A 15631-nucleotide genomic window follows, 5' to 3' on the forward strand; every position below is an offset into this window, starting at 1 on the left:
TGAGGAGCATCTTCTTCATGCAGAGGGTGGTGGATATATGAGTGAAAGACAACAGTCTGCAGATACTGTGATTGTCGTAAAAGCACACCAAAATGCTGAAGGAACTCAGCATGTCAGTGTCCTTTCAGAGTCTGTAAAAAGCAAAACTGTATTACCGATGTTTCGGCCTAAGCCCTTCAAGGAAATAAAAATGAGCCACAAGCAGGAAATCTCAAAGTCTCAGAATTCTGGCAACGCGGAGTGGTGGAGGAATCCAGACCAACAAAAGATGTTAATTGGATATGATAAGAGATGAGGGAAGAATTGATCATGTCTGTGCAAAAGGAGATGGGGAAAAGGGATAGAGACAGGACTGGGGGAAGGCCACAGGGGAAGTGGGGAGGGTGAATGAAAGCCAGAGAAGTCGATATTAATGGCACCCTGTTGGTGGGTGCCCAGTCGGAAGATGAGGTCTTGTTCCTCCACTGTACAGGTAGTCTCAGTTTGGCAGGGCATGAGACCACGGATGTCGGAAGCGAACTGCCCGAGGAAGTGGTTGAAGCAGACATAATTGTCACATTCAAAAGACATCATGGAAAGGTTGAGGAATATGGGCTGAACTCAGGCAAATGGGACCAGTCTGGTTGCATTGGGCAAGCTTCTCCCATTGCTACAAAACTTAAATGACTGAGTATTCTCAGACAAGGAATGTGGGATATACTTCCAAGAGAAGCTGGTGTGTAGTTTCAGAGAAACTTGATGGTGTTGACAGTCCCATTTAGCCACCACCTTTATCTCTCTGGCCCTCGATACCTCAGCACCTCAGAACACATTTCTGATTTAGAGAATCGGATTTCCACAAATGCCAGTCGGCACTCAGCAATAAAGGTCACGATCATCCAAAGAGCCACGAACCCGTTCCAGACAACTTGAGCTCCTCCTCAATTCACACTCGGGGCACCGACAAAAAAAAACTCCGCCCGCCGCCCTGCGCCTGTCACTATGTGATGGCGTACCTTGGAGCGATCATGGCGGAAGATGACTGACGACAATAACCTCCAATGGCGGGCATCCAGAGGCGGGAGACCGACGAGATGGACAATCGTTTGAGCCAATCGGAGGGGGCGCGTGGCGGACTCCAACTGGCCGACGGTGCGCGCGGAGGGGGCTGAGCGCGGGGTTGACTTTGTTTGATTTTAACGGATTTTTTTTCTCCCTCGCAGCTCTTCCCCGTGAAGAATTTTTCTCCCACCTCCTCCCCCCCCCACCCCCCGCCACCAGCCCCTCTTCTTCGCCTCTTCGTCAGTCCGTGTCCCGGAGAGACGCGAGCGTCGCCCGACACCTTCACCCCGTACGATTACGGGGCTCCGAGAGAGTAAGTGCGCCTTTGTCGAGGGAGAAAAGGCCACCGGCAAGAGCCGGGAAACAGGCCGCGGCCATGCGGCATCGGGCCCCAACTAGGCCTCGGCTTCAAACCCCGGAAAGGAAGAGAGGTATCGGAGAAAGCAGGAAGAAAGGGCGGTAATCAAGGCCAGGGTTTGAGCGGGAAACGCACTAATAAAAACCTGGGCCTTCTGATTAGCACAAAGGGAAACGGCTCAAGATGCTAAACCTAGACCGAGGATGGACTCCGTCGGAATAGGCCCTTTATCAGATGTGGTGGCTTTGGGGGGGGGGGGGGGGGAGAGGACTGGAGGGGGGGGACTTGGGGCTCCTAGTTTTCAGTGAGAAGAATAGATGGTTGGCGGAACAGGCAACCCCCCCCACTGGGGGGGTCAGCCACTTTTACAGCCAACACTCAGCGTTTATCGAGCTCAATTTCTGGATTCGGAAAAGAATAACACCCAAAATAAAATATCACTTTAAAAAGACCAATTAAAGCACTATCTCGTCATTTCCACAGATTATTTGTTGGGTGATTCTCGGCTTGTTCGAGGTCCTTCCAATAAACATCCATATCTTGGCGAATTATTCCCCGAGTTTATCTTTTTAATATTTCGCTGTGGTTGGCTTCATTTCAGTCGTCGGGCAGTTGGGGTTTGCATGATGGAAGCGTCCAACTAAAGATGGACAAAACTTGTTTCTCCTATAATTTCCATTTTCTGTAGCTATCCACTTAAATTATAAGATCAGCAAAATGCTAGTTGGCTCTTTCTTCCTGCTCCAAAACTATGCCTTTCTGGTCCAGGCATATTTTCTGGAGAAGGCTCTGTGTTAAGGAGGAATTTCTTCATCCAGATATTCTCTGCTTCAGAGGCATTGAATGACATTGAGGGATATGGGGATAGTGCAGGAAAGTGGGGTCAACTCCTATCAAATGAGATAAGTAATGAGTGGTATTGGTTGAAGGTGAAATGTTGGACAGGCCCCTGACATTTGAACTGTGCATGGATACTTTGCTGTTAACAAGATGTCAAAACAATTAGCTTTAAGTCAGAATTAGGAAACCTCGTTTTGATGGATAAATATTTTGGGGTATTTCCATGTTTGTAAATTTAGTGTGGTTGATGGATAAATATTTTGGGGTATTTTCATGCTTGTAAATTTAGTGTGGTTTGGGACTGCTACTTTTGACAATTGGATTTTAATTCATTAAACCAGAATATTTTGGATATCTTATATTTATTTCAAGTATTGTTACTGTGCTACTGGAATAATTGGGTTTCCTCACATTGCATTATTTGATATATTGAAGATGATAAAGCATTTAGGGTCAGTCAATGGAAAGGTTTAGCCATTTCCCCTAAGAGAATATTTTGCTGAAAATTGTTCCATATTTAAATCTGATAATAGATTCCTTTTCCATTAATGAAATAGGATGGATACAAAATTATTTGTAGCACAAATCTAGTTTGAGGTCAGATTTAACAATTTTAATAAATGCAGAAATAAGCACGTAACTTCACTCTTTGCAAATCAAAGCTATGAAGATTAATGTGTTCAGTCTTATAATTTTTTTCTCCATTTTTAGATCTAGATATTGAGTTAATGGAATCCATTGAAATGGACAACAGTCTGTAAAATGAAGCTTGGTTCTTTGCTACCTATAGATGGTAAAAATTAGCTTTACCTGTTTGCAGCTAACATGTCAGCCAAGTGAAAGGGAATTTCCACAGAGCCATTTTGAGTTGTAAAATGGGAATTGCAAATCTAGAATTCTATCAAATATTCAGTCCCAGTTAAAATTTGTAATTGAATACTTTCATCCTTATTGAATAAATATTATAATTTGACATTTATTGAAGATGGAATGCAAATAAATAACAACAGACCTACTGAAGTTCTGATAGCAATTTCAGTTGTACTATAAAACATCTGGAATTCAAGCAACCAACAAAAAAATTGTGGAAAATAAATAAGTAAAATATACAGAAGTTTAAAAGTGGTGCACATTGCCGTGAGTTCACCAGTTATGCAACAAGCAATTCAAGCAACCGGAAAATTCACTTATCTGGCATCTGCCAATCCCCATAGGTGCCGAATACCAGGGGTTTTACTGTAAATCCTAATTTAAAAGTCAATGAATTACACCAATGTACAAAGTGCTGGAGGAGCATCCATGGAAAGAAATAATTGATATTTCAGGCTGGAGCTCTTCATCAGGAATACTGCTTGACCTGCAGAGTTCCTCCAGAACTAAGTGCCCGAAAATGTCCCCATGTGCTGAAGATCTTAAACATGATTGCTTCATCATCTCCATCAAAAATGTTTCAATTCTTCATTGTTATAAGAAATTTTAGATGCAATGGTTTATCTCAGTATTATTTTTGTTAGTTGATTCGTGAAAGCACATCAACCATTCATCTTTGTTATACTACCCATTAAGTAATGCTTGGTTTTAGTGGCAATTAAATGTATGTCCTGTTGCACAGAGATCATGAAGGTGGATATGGAAGTTTCATTTCATTCATCCTTCCCTGGAAACCTCTGACCATCCTAATCCTGCTTGAAAAATTGTAGAACTTTGTCTGTGAGTCGTGAACCTCTGGTGAACAATCCTTTTTTTTAAATCTAATCTCACAGTCCTGAAGTTGTAGTTTAATTTGACATGGTATTCAGCACAGTATCCCAAATTTCCCTTTATATTGTCAATACCTAAGGGTTGATGCCCCAATTGGTAAAAGAAAATGTTCTTCAAATGAATCACTGTGTGTAACTAATATTATACTGTTCTAATCTAAAGCTTAAACATTGCAGAAGTAATACAGGACAGAACAGGCCTTTGGCTCAACTTGTCTGTGTTGATTGTGTTGTCGGTCAAAGCTAGTCTTGTGTATTGGCTCCTTATCCCTCTAACTTTCCCGATCCACATACTTGTACAGATGTATTAAATGTTTTAATTGTAGCTTACACCAATTCCACTGGCAGCTCATTTCATAAATGCACCACCCATCCTCTTTGTGAAAAAGTTACTCTTTTACCTCTCCCCACCAATTCAATCTTAAATCTATTTCCTCTAGTTTTGCTCTCCTACCTTGGGGAAAAGATTGAGCCTATTCATTTTACGTATGTCCCTCATGATTTTGTAACACTGAAGAACCCATCACATGCCAGATACACACTTCTCCCCCCTCCCATTGGGGAGTAGGCTTAAGTGTGGGAAAGTATGCACCAAAAAGGTTTAAAGACTGTTTCATCCTGTAGTCATCAGACTGTTGGATGAGCCCCATAACAGTTCTATCATGCTGCCCTTGCTTGGGGCTTCTTTTTCATTGTAATCCTACACTCTGTTAATTGTGCTTTTTACCCAGCTTTATGAATGATAGAGATAACCTGTTTGTTTGCAGAAGAATCCTACTTGCTCTACTGGGTATTTTGTGAAAAATAAACTATTACTTTCTATTACAGTACTTCTGTAATGTACCTCTCAGCCTCCTATGCTCTAGGGAAAATGTCCTAACCTATCCGACCTCTCTCATTCAAGTCCTCCACTCCTTGTGAATCTTTTCTGCATGAAATCTAATTTAATAATATATTTCCATTAGCAAGGTGACTGGAACTGATTATATCAATGTAGTGAATGGCTATAAAATAATGTCCCAAATCCAGTACTCAAACGCCTTCTTCGCATCCTCTCGCCACTTTAGTGGTACCATATACCCTGTATCTTTAGATCTCTCCATTCTCACATTTCTCAAGCCCCTTCCGTTTACTGTGCAAGTTCTCCCCCTGGTTTTACTTCGCAAAAAGTAAATATACAAGATGAATTAAAAAGAAATTGTAGATGATTCTAGAGAAACACAAAAATTGCAGAGGCTAGAATCTTCAGCAGATAATGAATTGTTGGAGGAACTCAGCATCCATGAGTAGAAATGGTCAGTTAACATTTTGGGTCTGAATCCTTCATCAACACCAGTGTAAAATAAGTGAAATTATGTACATAAAAGAGAATGGAATAGGGCAAAAGGTGTGAGAGGTGGATAGACAGGTTGAGGAAGAAACCATAAAGAATGGCAGAGGGAAAAGTAAAGAGAAAAAATGTACATGAGAAGGTAAATAGGTGGGATCAATGGAATGAGATGGGGTAGGGGTTATCTAAAATTAGAAAAGTCAATGTTCATGCTGTAAAATGTGAAAGTCTGCAGACCTAATGATTGAAATTTAAAAAAAACATACTGGAGAAACTCAACAGGTCAAACAGCGTACTTTATATAGCAAAGATAAAGATACATAACCAACATTTCGGGTTTGAGCACTTCAAGTTATGAGCAAAATGTAGGCAGGTGCCTGAATAAAATGGTCAGGGGAGGGAGCGCATAGGGCCACAGGCAAGAGGTAACAGGTGGATAAGGGAGGGGGGATTGCTCTGCGAATGGAGAGGGAAGGGGAGGAATGCTGGAGGAAAGCAGACAGAGGGATAGGGAAGAGAGGGAGAATGGAGTGTGGTCCAGCAGAAATGAGAGGTCGAAGTTAATGCGATCTGAATGGAAAGTGCCCAGACAGAATAACCTAAACGATTTGGGCAGTGCTTTACAGCGCCAGCAACCTTGGTTAGAATCTGATGCTGGGCTATAAGAAATTTGTACGTTCTCGCTGTGTCTGCATAGATTTTGTCTGGGTTCTCCATTTACCTCCACCTTTCAAAAAGTACACAGGTTGTGGGTTAATAGGGGTATTTGGGTGGCACGAGCTTGTGGGCTGTAAGGGCCTGTTATTGTGCAGTATGTCTAAATTTAAATATTGGGGTGGAACAGTTATTGTAGCAGTTAGTTCAACGCTGTTACAGTGCCAGCAATCAAGACCAGGGTTCAAATCTTGCACTATCTAAAAGGAACTTGTCCCTTCTCCCCTTGTCTGCGTGGGTTTCGTCCCACCATTCAAAAAACGTACTGGATGTCCTAGGTCAATTGGGTGTACGGGCTCGTGTGCTGATAGGGCCGGTTACTGTGCATGTATGTCTTAATTTAATTGTTTTTAATTAATTTAATATGGTGTTGCTCCTCCAATTTATGGGTGGCCTTTGTTTTCCAGGGCAGGAGGCCCCGGACAAACGTGTGCACAGGAGTGGGGTACAGAATGGAAATGGTTGGCCAGTGGTTTATATTGATGCTGTTATGGTTAGGGCTGTCCAAAAGGAATATGATGTGTTGTCATCAAGTTTGCATTGAGGCTTGCTCTGATAATGGATAAGGTCAAGGACAGACCTGATGCTACAAGAATGGTTTGAGGAATTAAAATAGTTGGCTACAGGAGACTCAAGTTTAGATTTATACACAGACTATACACAGACTCCACCAATGTGGTGAAGGCCACACTAGGTCTACTGAATGCATTACATTAGGTCGGATGACGTGATCTAAAGCTCTGTCTCACCTGGAATAATGAGTATAGTCTGGTTTATTCAGCATCTTTTGTATGGTCAGTTCAAAGGGTGTTTCATTGGATTTGTTGATCGTGTCAATGTTCCTTTGTTAATTATTTTTATTACTGGACTGTCATTGAGATTGTAATTGATATTACTTTTTAATTAAAAAATCAATCCTAAAAGACTGGATGAAAATGGTAAACTTAAACCATGAAGTGAGCCATTGAGTGAGAGTAGAGGGTAATCCCATTGCAGTGGTATTATTCTCCCTCCTCTTCCCTGCTTTTTTTCATCATCCTCCAAATGATTCTCTCAAGCATTTATTCAGTTCCATTCAAATTCAAAAACTTAGTTATTTCATCCTTGTACCTAGTGTTCAGCATTTTAATCTGTGACCCACCAGATTTGGACACACTACATGTTCAAATTAACTACTTCTCTGCTTATGAATCCCAGAACCCTTTACTGACCACACACTTAATCTACGATTTCTTTGGTTAATCTTTCTGCCAGAGAGTTACACTTCATTCTTGTCTGTATTAAATTTCACGTGTCAGCCAGCTTGTCTGACTTGCTCATTTCTCAGACTGAGATGTACGCCTATGCTTCATTCTTTTCATAGGTGAGCTTTTTTGTGAAATGTCAAACGGCCACTCCTGCTACAGTAACGGTTACCAAACAGGACTTGACCTCATGGCTGAAGATTGCAAGGATCATGGGGATGACAATGCAAGAACTAACCTAATTGTCAACTACCTGCCTCAGAACATGACACAGGATGAGCTACGGAGCCTTTTCGGGAGCATAGGCGAGGTGGAGTCTGCCAAACTCATCCGTGACAAAGTTGCAGGTAAGGCCAATTTGGCTGAAGCTACAGCCAGTAGTGCTTTTTAATTCTTAGATTTGTAAGCAAAACTCTGGTCGTCATTGAGGTTATTTTTTTTCTTTCCAAATTTCTTTTGAACCTGGAGTTGGTTTCTGAAAAACTACATTGAACCAATTCAAATGTCAATAAGAATATTTGGAACACTAATGCCACAGGCAAAACAAAATTGCACTGGCTTGTTTTCTTGTTGGCTGTAATTGCATTTGTGAATTTGGAAATACACAATACATATGTTTTAGGTATTGATTTGACTGACCGTTATTTGCGTTGAGAGGGTTTTTCTATGGGCAGTTGGGAACTGAACCATTAAAACAAAGTGATAGATGTTTCTGCCTTTGGTACTTCTTTACAGGTAATCCTTTTTGGCTTTTAGAAAAAAAATGTCTTCCTCAACCATGCCTTGTTTTGGACAATCTTGCTTGTGAATTTTCCCAGTCATCAAGGCAAATTGCACTTATTATAAAAGTGCCCATTGTCATTTGACTGGAAAATTGGTCCAAGTTGTAACATAAGAATTAGAAGCAGGAGTACACCATCTTTAACCTTCATCAGGATCATGGATTATCTTTTATCTCAGCCTCATTTTAATGGATTATTCCCTTACATGGCCTTGTATATAAAAAAAAAAGACCACTCTCTGTTTTGAATTGTCTCAGTAAATGAGCTGATACACCAAAGGTAGAGAATTCAGAGATCCTTCCATTCTCAGACCTGAAAAATGTGCCCATCCTAAAGATGACCCCTTATTCTAGGTTTCTTATTCAGGGGAAATGTGTATCCCGCATCTTCTCTGTCAGGGCATGTAAGAATTTTATGTTTCAATGAGGGCACTTCCAATTCTTTAAGAGAGTGTATACAAGCCACATCTTTGCAGCTCTTCCTCGCAGGAACTAGACTATCAAGTTCTCTCTCACTCTCTTGTGGCATGACTCCAGGTTTGGTCGTACCAGAGGCTTATATAATTACCAGAAAGGCACCTTTTACTTTTGTATTCAAACCCCATTGTTACACTAAACATACTATTTGGCTTAAAATTGTTTGCTGTACATGCTTGTTAGCTTCCACTGATGAATTTACAAGGATGCCCAGGTCCCTTTATACATCTTTTACTTTTGTACCTTTTTAGAAGATCACAACTTTTCTAATTTTCCCATCATAGCGGTTGACCTCACCTTTCCATATTTAGTTCTCATCCATTTATTTTTCATTTATAAATCCTCCCTTATTCTTTCTCAGAATTATACAGATTTTCAATATTTTAATGTCAACATGTTGCCATTTAAAAAAAATATTGCGCCTTCTTGTCAAATGCACAAAAGTTGCAAGCATCTCATTTTCCACATTGCATTCTCTTGGCCATTTTTCACATTTGTTTGCTTAAAGTCCCTTTACATGCTTTCTAGTTTTGTATCAAGACATTTGGATCCACATATCCCTGTTGTATTTCTGGTCATGTTCTGGCAACCTGAGAAGACATTTATTTCCACTTTGCTTTTGTCCATTTACTATTCTCAATCAGTACCTGAAGATTTCCCACATTTCTTTACTGACAAGGCACCTGCATAGGGCATTATTAACAGCTTTCTCAAAACCCATTGATTTCTCCTTATCTATTCCAGCAGTCAAATCCTGTAACATTGAACTTTAAAATTCAAATTTATTGTCAGAGTACATACGTGACTTACATACAAACTGAGATTCCTTTTCCTGTAGGCGCAGCAGAATTGCCACTAATTGGTAGTGCAAAAATAAAATGTACACAGCGTAAATATGTGAACAAATAAAGAACTGTAAACTGATAATGAATATAAACAAACTGACTGTGCAATACAGAGAGAACAAAAAGAAAGTCAATAAAGTGCACAAGTAAGAGTCCTTAAATGAGTCTCTGATTGAATTTGTCATTGAGGAGTCTTATGGTGGAGGGGTAGCAGCTCCAGCTGTTCATGAACCTGGTGTGCGAGTCTTGTGGCACTTATACCTCTTTCCTGATGACAGCAGCGAGAGCAGTGTGTGTGCTGGGTGGTGTGAGTCTTTAATGATTGCTGCTGCTCTCCAACAGCAACATTTCCAGTAGATGTACTCAATAGTGGGGAGGGTTTTGCCTGTGATGTCTGGGACTGTGTCCATTACCTTTTGGAGGATTTGACGCTTAGGGGTATTGTTCACATACCAGACTGTGATGCAACCACACCTCTAGAAATTGACACACTGATGTGCTTTCTTCACGATGCCATTGGTGTGTTGGGTCCAGAAAAGATCCTTTGAGAGAGTGACTTCCAAGAACTTAAATTTGCTCACACCCTCTCCACTTCTGATTGCCCAATGATCATCGGATTGAAAATTATAGTTGAAACTGACAATGTCTTTCAGATGATTCTACATTACTTGTCATTAAATACTAATCAATAGATTTTGGCTGGTTTGGTAACAAATAATAATATTTTCATAAATACTTTAAAAAAATGTATTTTCTTAAGTTTCTAGGAAGACCATCTTTTAAATGTCTGGGGGAGATGAAATGCAAGAGAATATAATGTGCTTTTTTAAAAATATTTTTGCACAGTATATTCATCATTTTGCTTTGTTAAGAGCAATGATTTCGTCCAGTGATGACACTAGGAAGTTTCAGTAAGGATGATGTTTAGTAGCCCTGCGTTGCTGAATTTAGCATCTTGCTGTTGCATTTAGGTTTTCAAATGATTGCTTTTTTTGCTGCAAAATGTTTGATTCTGTAGTTTTTTGGAGCATTATCAAGAGAAAATAGTTCATTCTGTAAAATATGAAACTTTTGTTAAAGTGGTTGTTTATTAGCAATACCTTCATGTTCAAAGTCAGGTGATTCTTTGACTAACAGATCAACATTAGTAGCTACTTAATGGATTGATCAATCGAAAGATGCATATGTTGTTGATGGAAGATAGGAAATCATGATCTCTTGTGCCTGCTGCTGCCCATTATTAATGTTTCTTTACGAATGAATTGGTTAAAAAAGACCTGTATTCTACATAAAAAATGTTTGTAGATTGAGCTTTGGAGTTTTCTAAGTATACATTGGTAAACTGCTGATTAATTGTATATGTAACTTATGCAAGCAAATTACAAACTCAGTTTTGAATTTGGATTGAAAGAGGACAATGCAGGATTGTAAATGAGCTTCCCTGCCCTAATTTTTATTGATGATTTTTTACAATAAACTGTCTTCTTTGGCTTGGCTTCGCGGACGAAGATTTATGGAGGGGGTAAAAAGTCCACGTCAGCTGCAGGCTCGTTTGTGGCTGACAAGTCCGATGCGGGACAGGCAGACACGATTGCAGCGGTTGCAAGGGAAAATTGGTTGGTTGGGGTTGGGTGTTGGGTTTTTCCTCCTTTGCCTTTTGTCAGTGAGGTGGGCTCTGCGGTCTTCTTCAAAGGAGGTTGCTGCCCGCCAAACTGTGAGGCGCCAAGATGCACGGTTTGAGGCGTTATCAGCCCACTGGCGGTGGTCAATGTGGCAGGCACCAGGAGATTTCTTTAGGCAGTCCTTGTACCTTTTCTTTGGTGCACCTCTGTCACGGTGGCCAGTGGAGAGCTCGCCATATAATACGATCTTGGGAAGGCGATGGTCCTCCATTCTGGAGACGTGACCCATCCAGCGCAGCTGGATCTTCAGCAGCGTGGACTCGATGCTGTCGACCTCTGCCATCTCGAGTACTTCGACGTTAGGGGTGTAAGCGCTCCAATGGATGTTGAGGATGGAGCGGAGACAACGCTGGTGGAAGCGTTCTAGGAGCCGTAGGTGGTGCCGGTAGAGGACCCATGATTCGGAGCCGAACAGGAGTGTGGGTATGACAACGGCTCTGTATACGCTTATCTTTGTGAGGTTTTTCAGTTGGTTGTTTTTCCAGACTCTTTTGTGTAGTCTTCCAAAGGCGCTATTTGCCTTGGCGAGTCTGTTGTCTATCTCATTGTCGATCCTTGCATCTGATGAAATGGTGCAGCCGAGATAGGTAAACTGGTTGACCGTTTTGAGTTTTGTGTGCCCGATGGAGATGTGGGGGGGCTGGTAGTCATGGTGGGGAGCTGGCTGATGGAGGACCTCAGTTTTCTTCAGGCTGACTTCCAGGCCAAACATTTTGGCAGTTTCCGCAAAGCAGGACGTCAAGCGCTGAAGAGCTGGCTCTGAATGGGCAACTAAAGCGGCATCATCTGCAAAGAGTAGTTCACGGACAAGTTTCTCTTGTGTCTTGGTGTGAGCTTGCAGGCGCCTCAGATTGAAGAGACTGCCATCCGTGCGGTACCGGATGTAAACAGCGTCTTCATTGTTGGGGTCTTTCATGGCTTGGTTCAGCATCATGCTGAACTGTACCATACTTCTTCTTTCTTTCTTTGGCTTGGCTTCGCGGACGAAGATTTATGGAGGGGGTAAAAAGTCCACGTCAGCTGCAGGCTCGTTTGTGGCTGACAAGTCCGATGCGGGACAGGCAGACACGATTGCAGCGGTTGCAAGGGAAAATTGGTTGGTTGGGTGTTGGGTTTTTCCTCCTTTGCCTTTTGTCAGTGAGGTGGGCTCTGCGGTCTTCTTCAAAGGAGGCTGCTGCCCGCCAAACTGTGAGGCGCCAAGATGCACGGTTTGAGGCGTTATCAGCCCACTGGCGGTGGTCAATGTGGCAGGCACCAAGAGATTTCTTTAGGCAGTCCTTGTACCTTTTCTTTGGTGCACCTCTGTCACGGTGGCCAGTGGAGAGCTCGCCATATAATACGATCTTGGGAAGGCGATGGTCCTCCATTCTGGAGACGTGACCCATCCAGCGCAGCTGGATCTTCAGCAGCGTGGACTCGATGCTGTCGACCTCTGCCATCTCGAGTACCTCGACGTTAGGGGTGTAAGCGCTCCAATGGATGTTGAGGATGGAGCGGAGACAACGCTGGTGGAAGCGTTCTAGGAGCCGTAGGTGGTGCCGGTAGAGGACCCATGATTCGGAGCCGAACAGGAGTGTGGGTATGACAACGGCTCTGTATACGCTTATCTTTGTGAGGTTTTTCAGTTGGTTGTTTTTCCAAACTCTTTTGTGTAGTCTTCCAAAGGCGCTATACTTCTTAATATATCATAAAAATATGTCTATTAGATCATAAGATCTGAAGACAGAAGAGCAGAAATAGGCTGTTCAGCCCATTGAGTTTGCCCTGCCATTTAATCATGAGCTGATCCATTTTCCCACTCAGCCCCACTGCCTGACCTTTGATGACTTGGTTATCAAGAACCTATCAATCTCTGTTTTACATACACCCAATGACTTGGCCTCCACAACTGCCTGTGGCAACAAATTCCACAGATTTGCTACCCTCTGGCTAAAGAAATTTCTCCGTATCTCTGTTCTAAGTGGACACTCCTCAATCCTGAAATTGTGTCTTGTCCAAAATTTCCTAGCATGGGAAACAACCTTCCTACATCTATTCAGTCCATCCCTTCAAAATTTCAAATGTTTCAATTAAACCCTACCCCCATTCTTATAAATTCCAACAAGTACAGGCCAAGAGCTTTCAAATGATATCCTTTTACACCCAGAATTATCCTTGTGAACCTCCTCTGAACCCTCTCCAACATCAGCACATCCTTTCTTAGATGAGGAGCCCAAAACTGCTCTCAAAAAATGCACTGTTTCACCAGTGCATTTTAAAGCCTTAGCGTCAGTTCCCTGCTCTTATATTCTATTCCTCCTAAAATATATGCCAGCATTGAATTTGCTGTCCTCAACTCGCAAGTTTTTCTTCAGCCTATCCTGCACAAGGACTTAGAGGTACCTTTGCATTTGGGTTTTTTCAATTTTTCTCCTAATTTAGAAAATGGGCTGACTGTTTATTTTTTCTACCAAATTGAATGACCATACACTTTACGACATTATATTTAATTTGCCAACTCTCTGTCCCCAAACTGTCCTTCTGCCATGTCCTTGTTTCCTCAACATTGTTTGTTTTTCAACCTACCGTCATGTTATCTGCAAACTTGGCTACAAAGCCATTCATTCCATAATTAAATCATTAATATACATCATAAAAATAAGTGGCCCCAACACTGACCCCTGTGGACTGCCACTAACAACTAACCAGAATATGATCCCTGTATTCCAACTCTCTGCTTCCTGCCAATCAGCCAATACTCTACCCATGCTAGTATGTTTCCTGTTATACCATAGGTCTTAACTGGTTAAGTAGCTTCGTGTGGCACCTGGTCATTGGTCTTCTGAAATCCACATATAGTAGAATCCCCATTATCTGGCATGTGCAAGGATCACAAATGTGGAATATGCAAATTTTAAGTTGACGAGACTTGCTCTTCTAATGCCTAATCCATCTGCATTAAGAATACGTTGTTTAAAAGACAAAGCAAAGTGCAAAATGTAAAGTAATTTGAAAAACGTCAGTATTGTAGTCATTAATTATATAAAGTTCACTTTAATCGGTAATTCCTTAACTTACAAAATTTAAATTCGAACCCCAGTCACTGACATTGTAACTGTATTGAGATAGCCACTAAGCTAACCTTGCCACCATCACAATGAACCCCTGCCAATTTTAAACGTGTGTTTTTTACCTACTGTATACGCAGGTGTATAGGACGATCCTCAAAACTTAAAAATGTTGCCTCAAAATCAGATCATCTTGAATGCCAGGCCTAAAATCCAAACCTTGCCAACGAAGTCTCAACACCACTGCCAACTTCCCCCCCTTCCCTCCCCCCCGCTTTACGTCCTCCATATTCTATCTCATACCGCCAGCTCCAACTAAAGTGTCCCGGTCAGGCCCTTGGCACACCTTCGTTATGCTGACAACCCCACTCACCTCCACACAAGTTGCAGCAGAGAAAAGAATGCATGCACATTGAGGGGCATTGCTAATTCAGCAGGGCAAACCTGCATGTGACCAACAAAGTCTTAGTGCTCCCACACAGGGTCTGTCTTCCAAGTCTGATTAATTAGCTTTATTTATTTACTTCCTCTATTTTTTTTGTCCCACTTGTTTGACTTTCCAGTTGATTGAATTTTGGATCATGGGGATTCTACGTACCCAAGATCCAACGCATCTTCTTTATTTAGCCTGCTTGTCACTTCTTCAAAGTATTCCAATAGGTCTGTCAAGCAAAATTTTCCCTTAAAGAAACCATGCTGACTTTGGCCTATCATGTCATATGACTCCAAGTACTCCGTAACCTCATCCTTAAGAGTCGATTCCAATTTCTTTCTGCTGCCTCCCTCCCTTCTTAAATAATGGGGTGGCGTTTGCAAATTTCCAGTCCTCCAGAATATATTGATACCAATGCCTCCACAATCTCTACTGTTACTTCTTTCAGAATCCGAGGGTGAAATCCATCAGGTCCAGGAGATTTATTCACCCTTATACGATTCAGCTTTCCAAGCACCTTCTTCCTTGAAATAGTAACTGCACTCACTTCCTTTCCCTGATACCCTTCGAGATCAAGTACACTGCTAATGTCTTCCACAGTGAAGACTGATGTAAAATCTCAATTAGTTCCTCTGCCATATCCTTGTCTCAAATTATTTCTCCTGCGTCATTTTCTAGTTGCCCAATATCTACTCGCATCTCTCTTTTACTCTATATACTGTATTTTTACACATATAACACGTGTGTTATATGCGTATTTTACAAACTTAGGTGCAGCCCCCCCCCCCCCCATGCTTTATTTGTGTGTGTGTGTGTGCGCTATATGAGAATATTATTACATGTGGAAAGAACGTGCATAATTAATAGCAGGTGTGGGAAAGTTGAACTGGCTATAGCGAGCGTGGGCATATAATGGCAGCATTGAAAGAACACGCACAATTTATAGCAGCCATGGGAAAGACGCGTTGGCAATTTATAGCGAGCATGAGACAATTTATAGCGGCCATGGGAAATGAGCAATTTATAGTGAGCATGGGAATGTTGTTGCAAGCATGAGAATAAAAGAACGCACACAATTT

General features: G+C 41.7%; 1 protein-coding gene and 1 long non-coding RNA gene across 3 annotated transcripts in view; one reads left to right on the forward strand and one right to left on the reverse strand.

The window, feature by feature from the left end:
* LOC138756515 (uncharacterized) overlaps positions 1-1001 on the reverse strand; it is a 102336-nt gene extending 101335 nt beyond the window's left edge. Inside the window, exon 1 of the long non-coding RNA XR_011353124.1 lies at positions 895-1001. This is a non-coding gene — a long non-coding RNA (uncharacterized lncRNA). The remainder of the gene's footprint in view (positions 1-894) is intronic.
* Positions 1002-1110: 109 nt separating this feature from the next.
* LOC138758922 (ELAV-like protein 1) overlaps positions 1111-15631 on the forward strand; it is a 45429-nt gene continuing 30908 nt past the window's right edge. The window contains exons 1-3 of one of the 2 annotated variants that reach the window (XM_069928542.1): positions 1111-1354; positions 2951-3032; positions 7407-7634. In XM_069928542.1, the coding sequence (XP_069784643.1) occupies positions 3002-3032; positions 7407-7634 (259 nt within the window). In that variant the 5' untranslated portion in view covers positions 1111-1354; positions 2951-3001. The remainder of the gene's footprint in view (positions 1355-2950; positions 3033-7406; positions 7635-15631) is intronic. The other variant, XM_069928543.1, reaches the window with a different exon arrangement.

Source organism: Narcine bancroftii, chromosome 3 (assembly GCF_036971445.1).
Source record: "Narcine bancroftii isolate sNarBan1 chromosome 3, sNarBan1.hap1, whole genome shotgun sequence".
NCBI lineage: Eukaryota > Metazoa > Chordata > Chondrichthyes > Torpediniformes > Narcinidae > Narcine > Narcine bancroftii.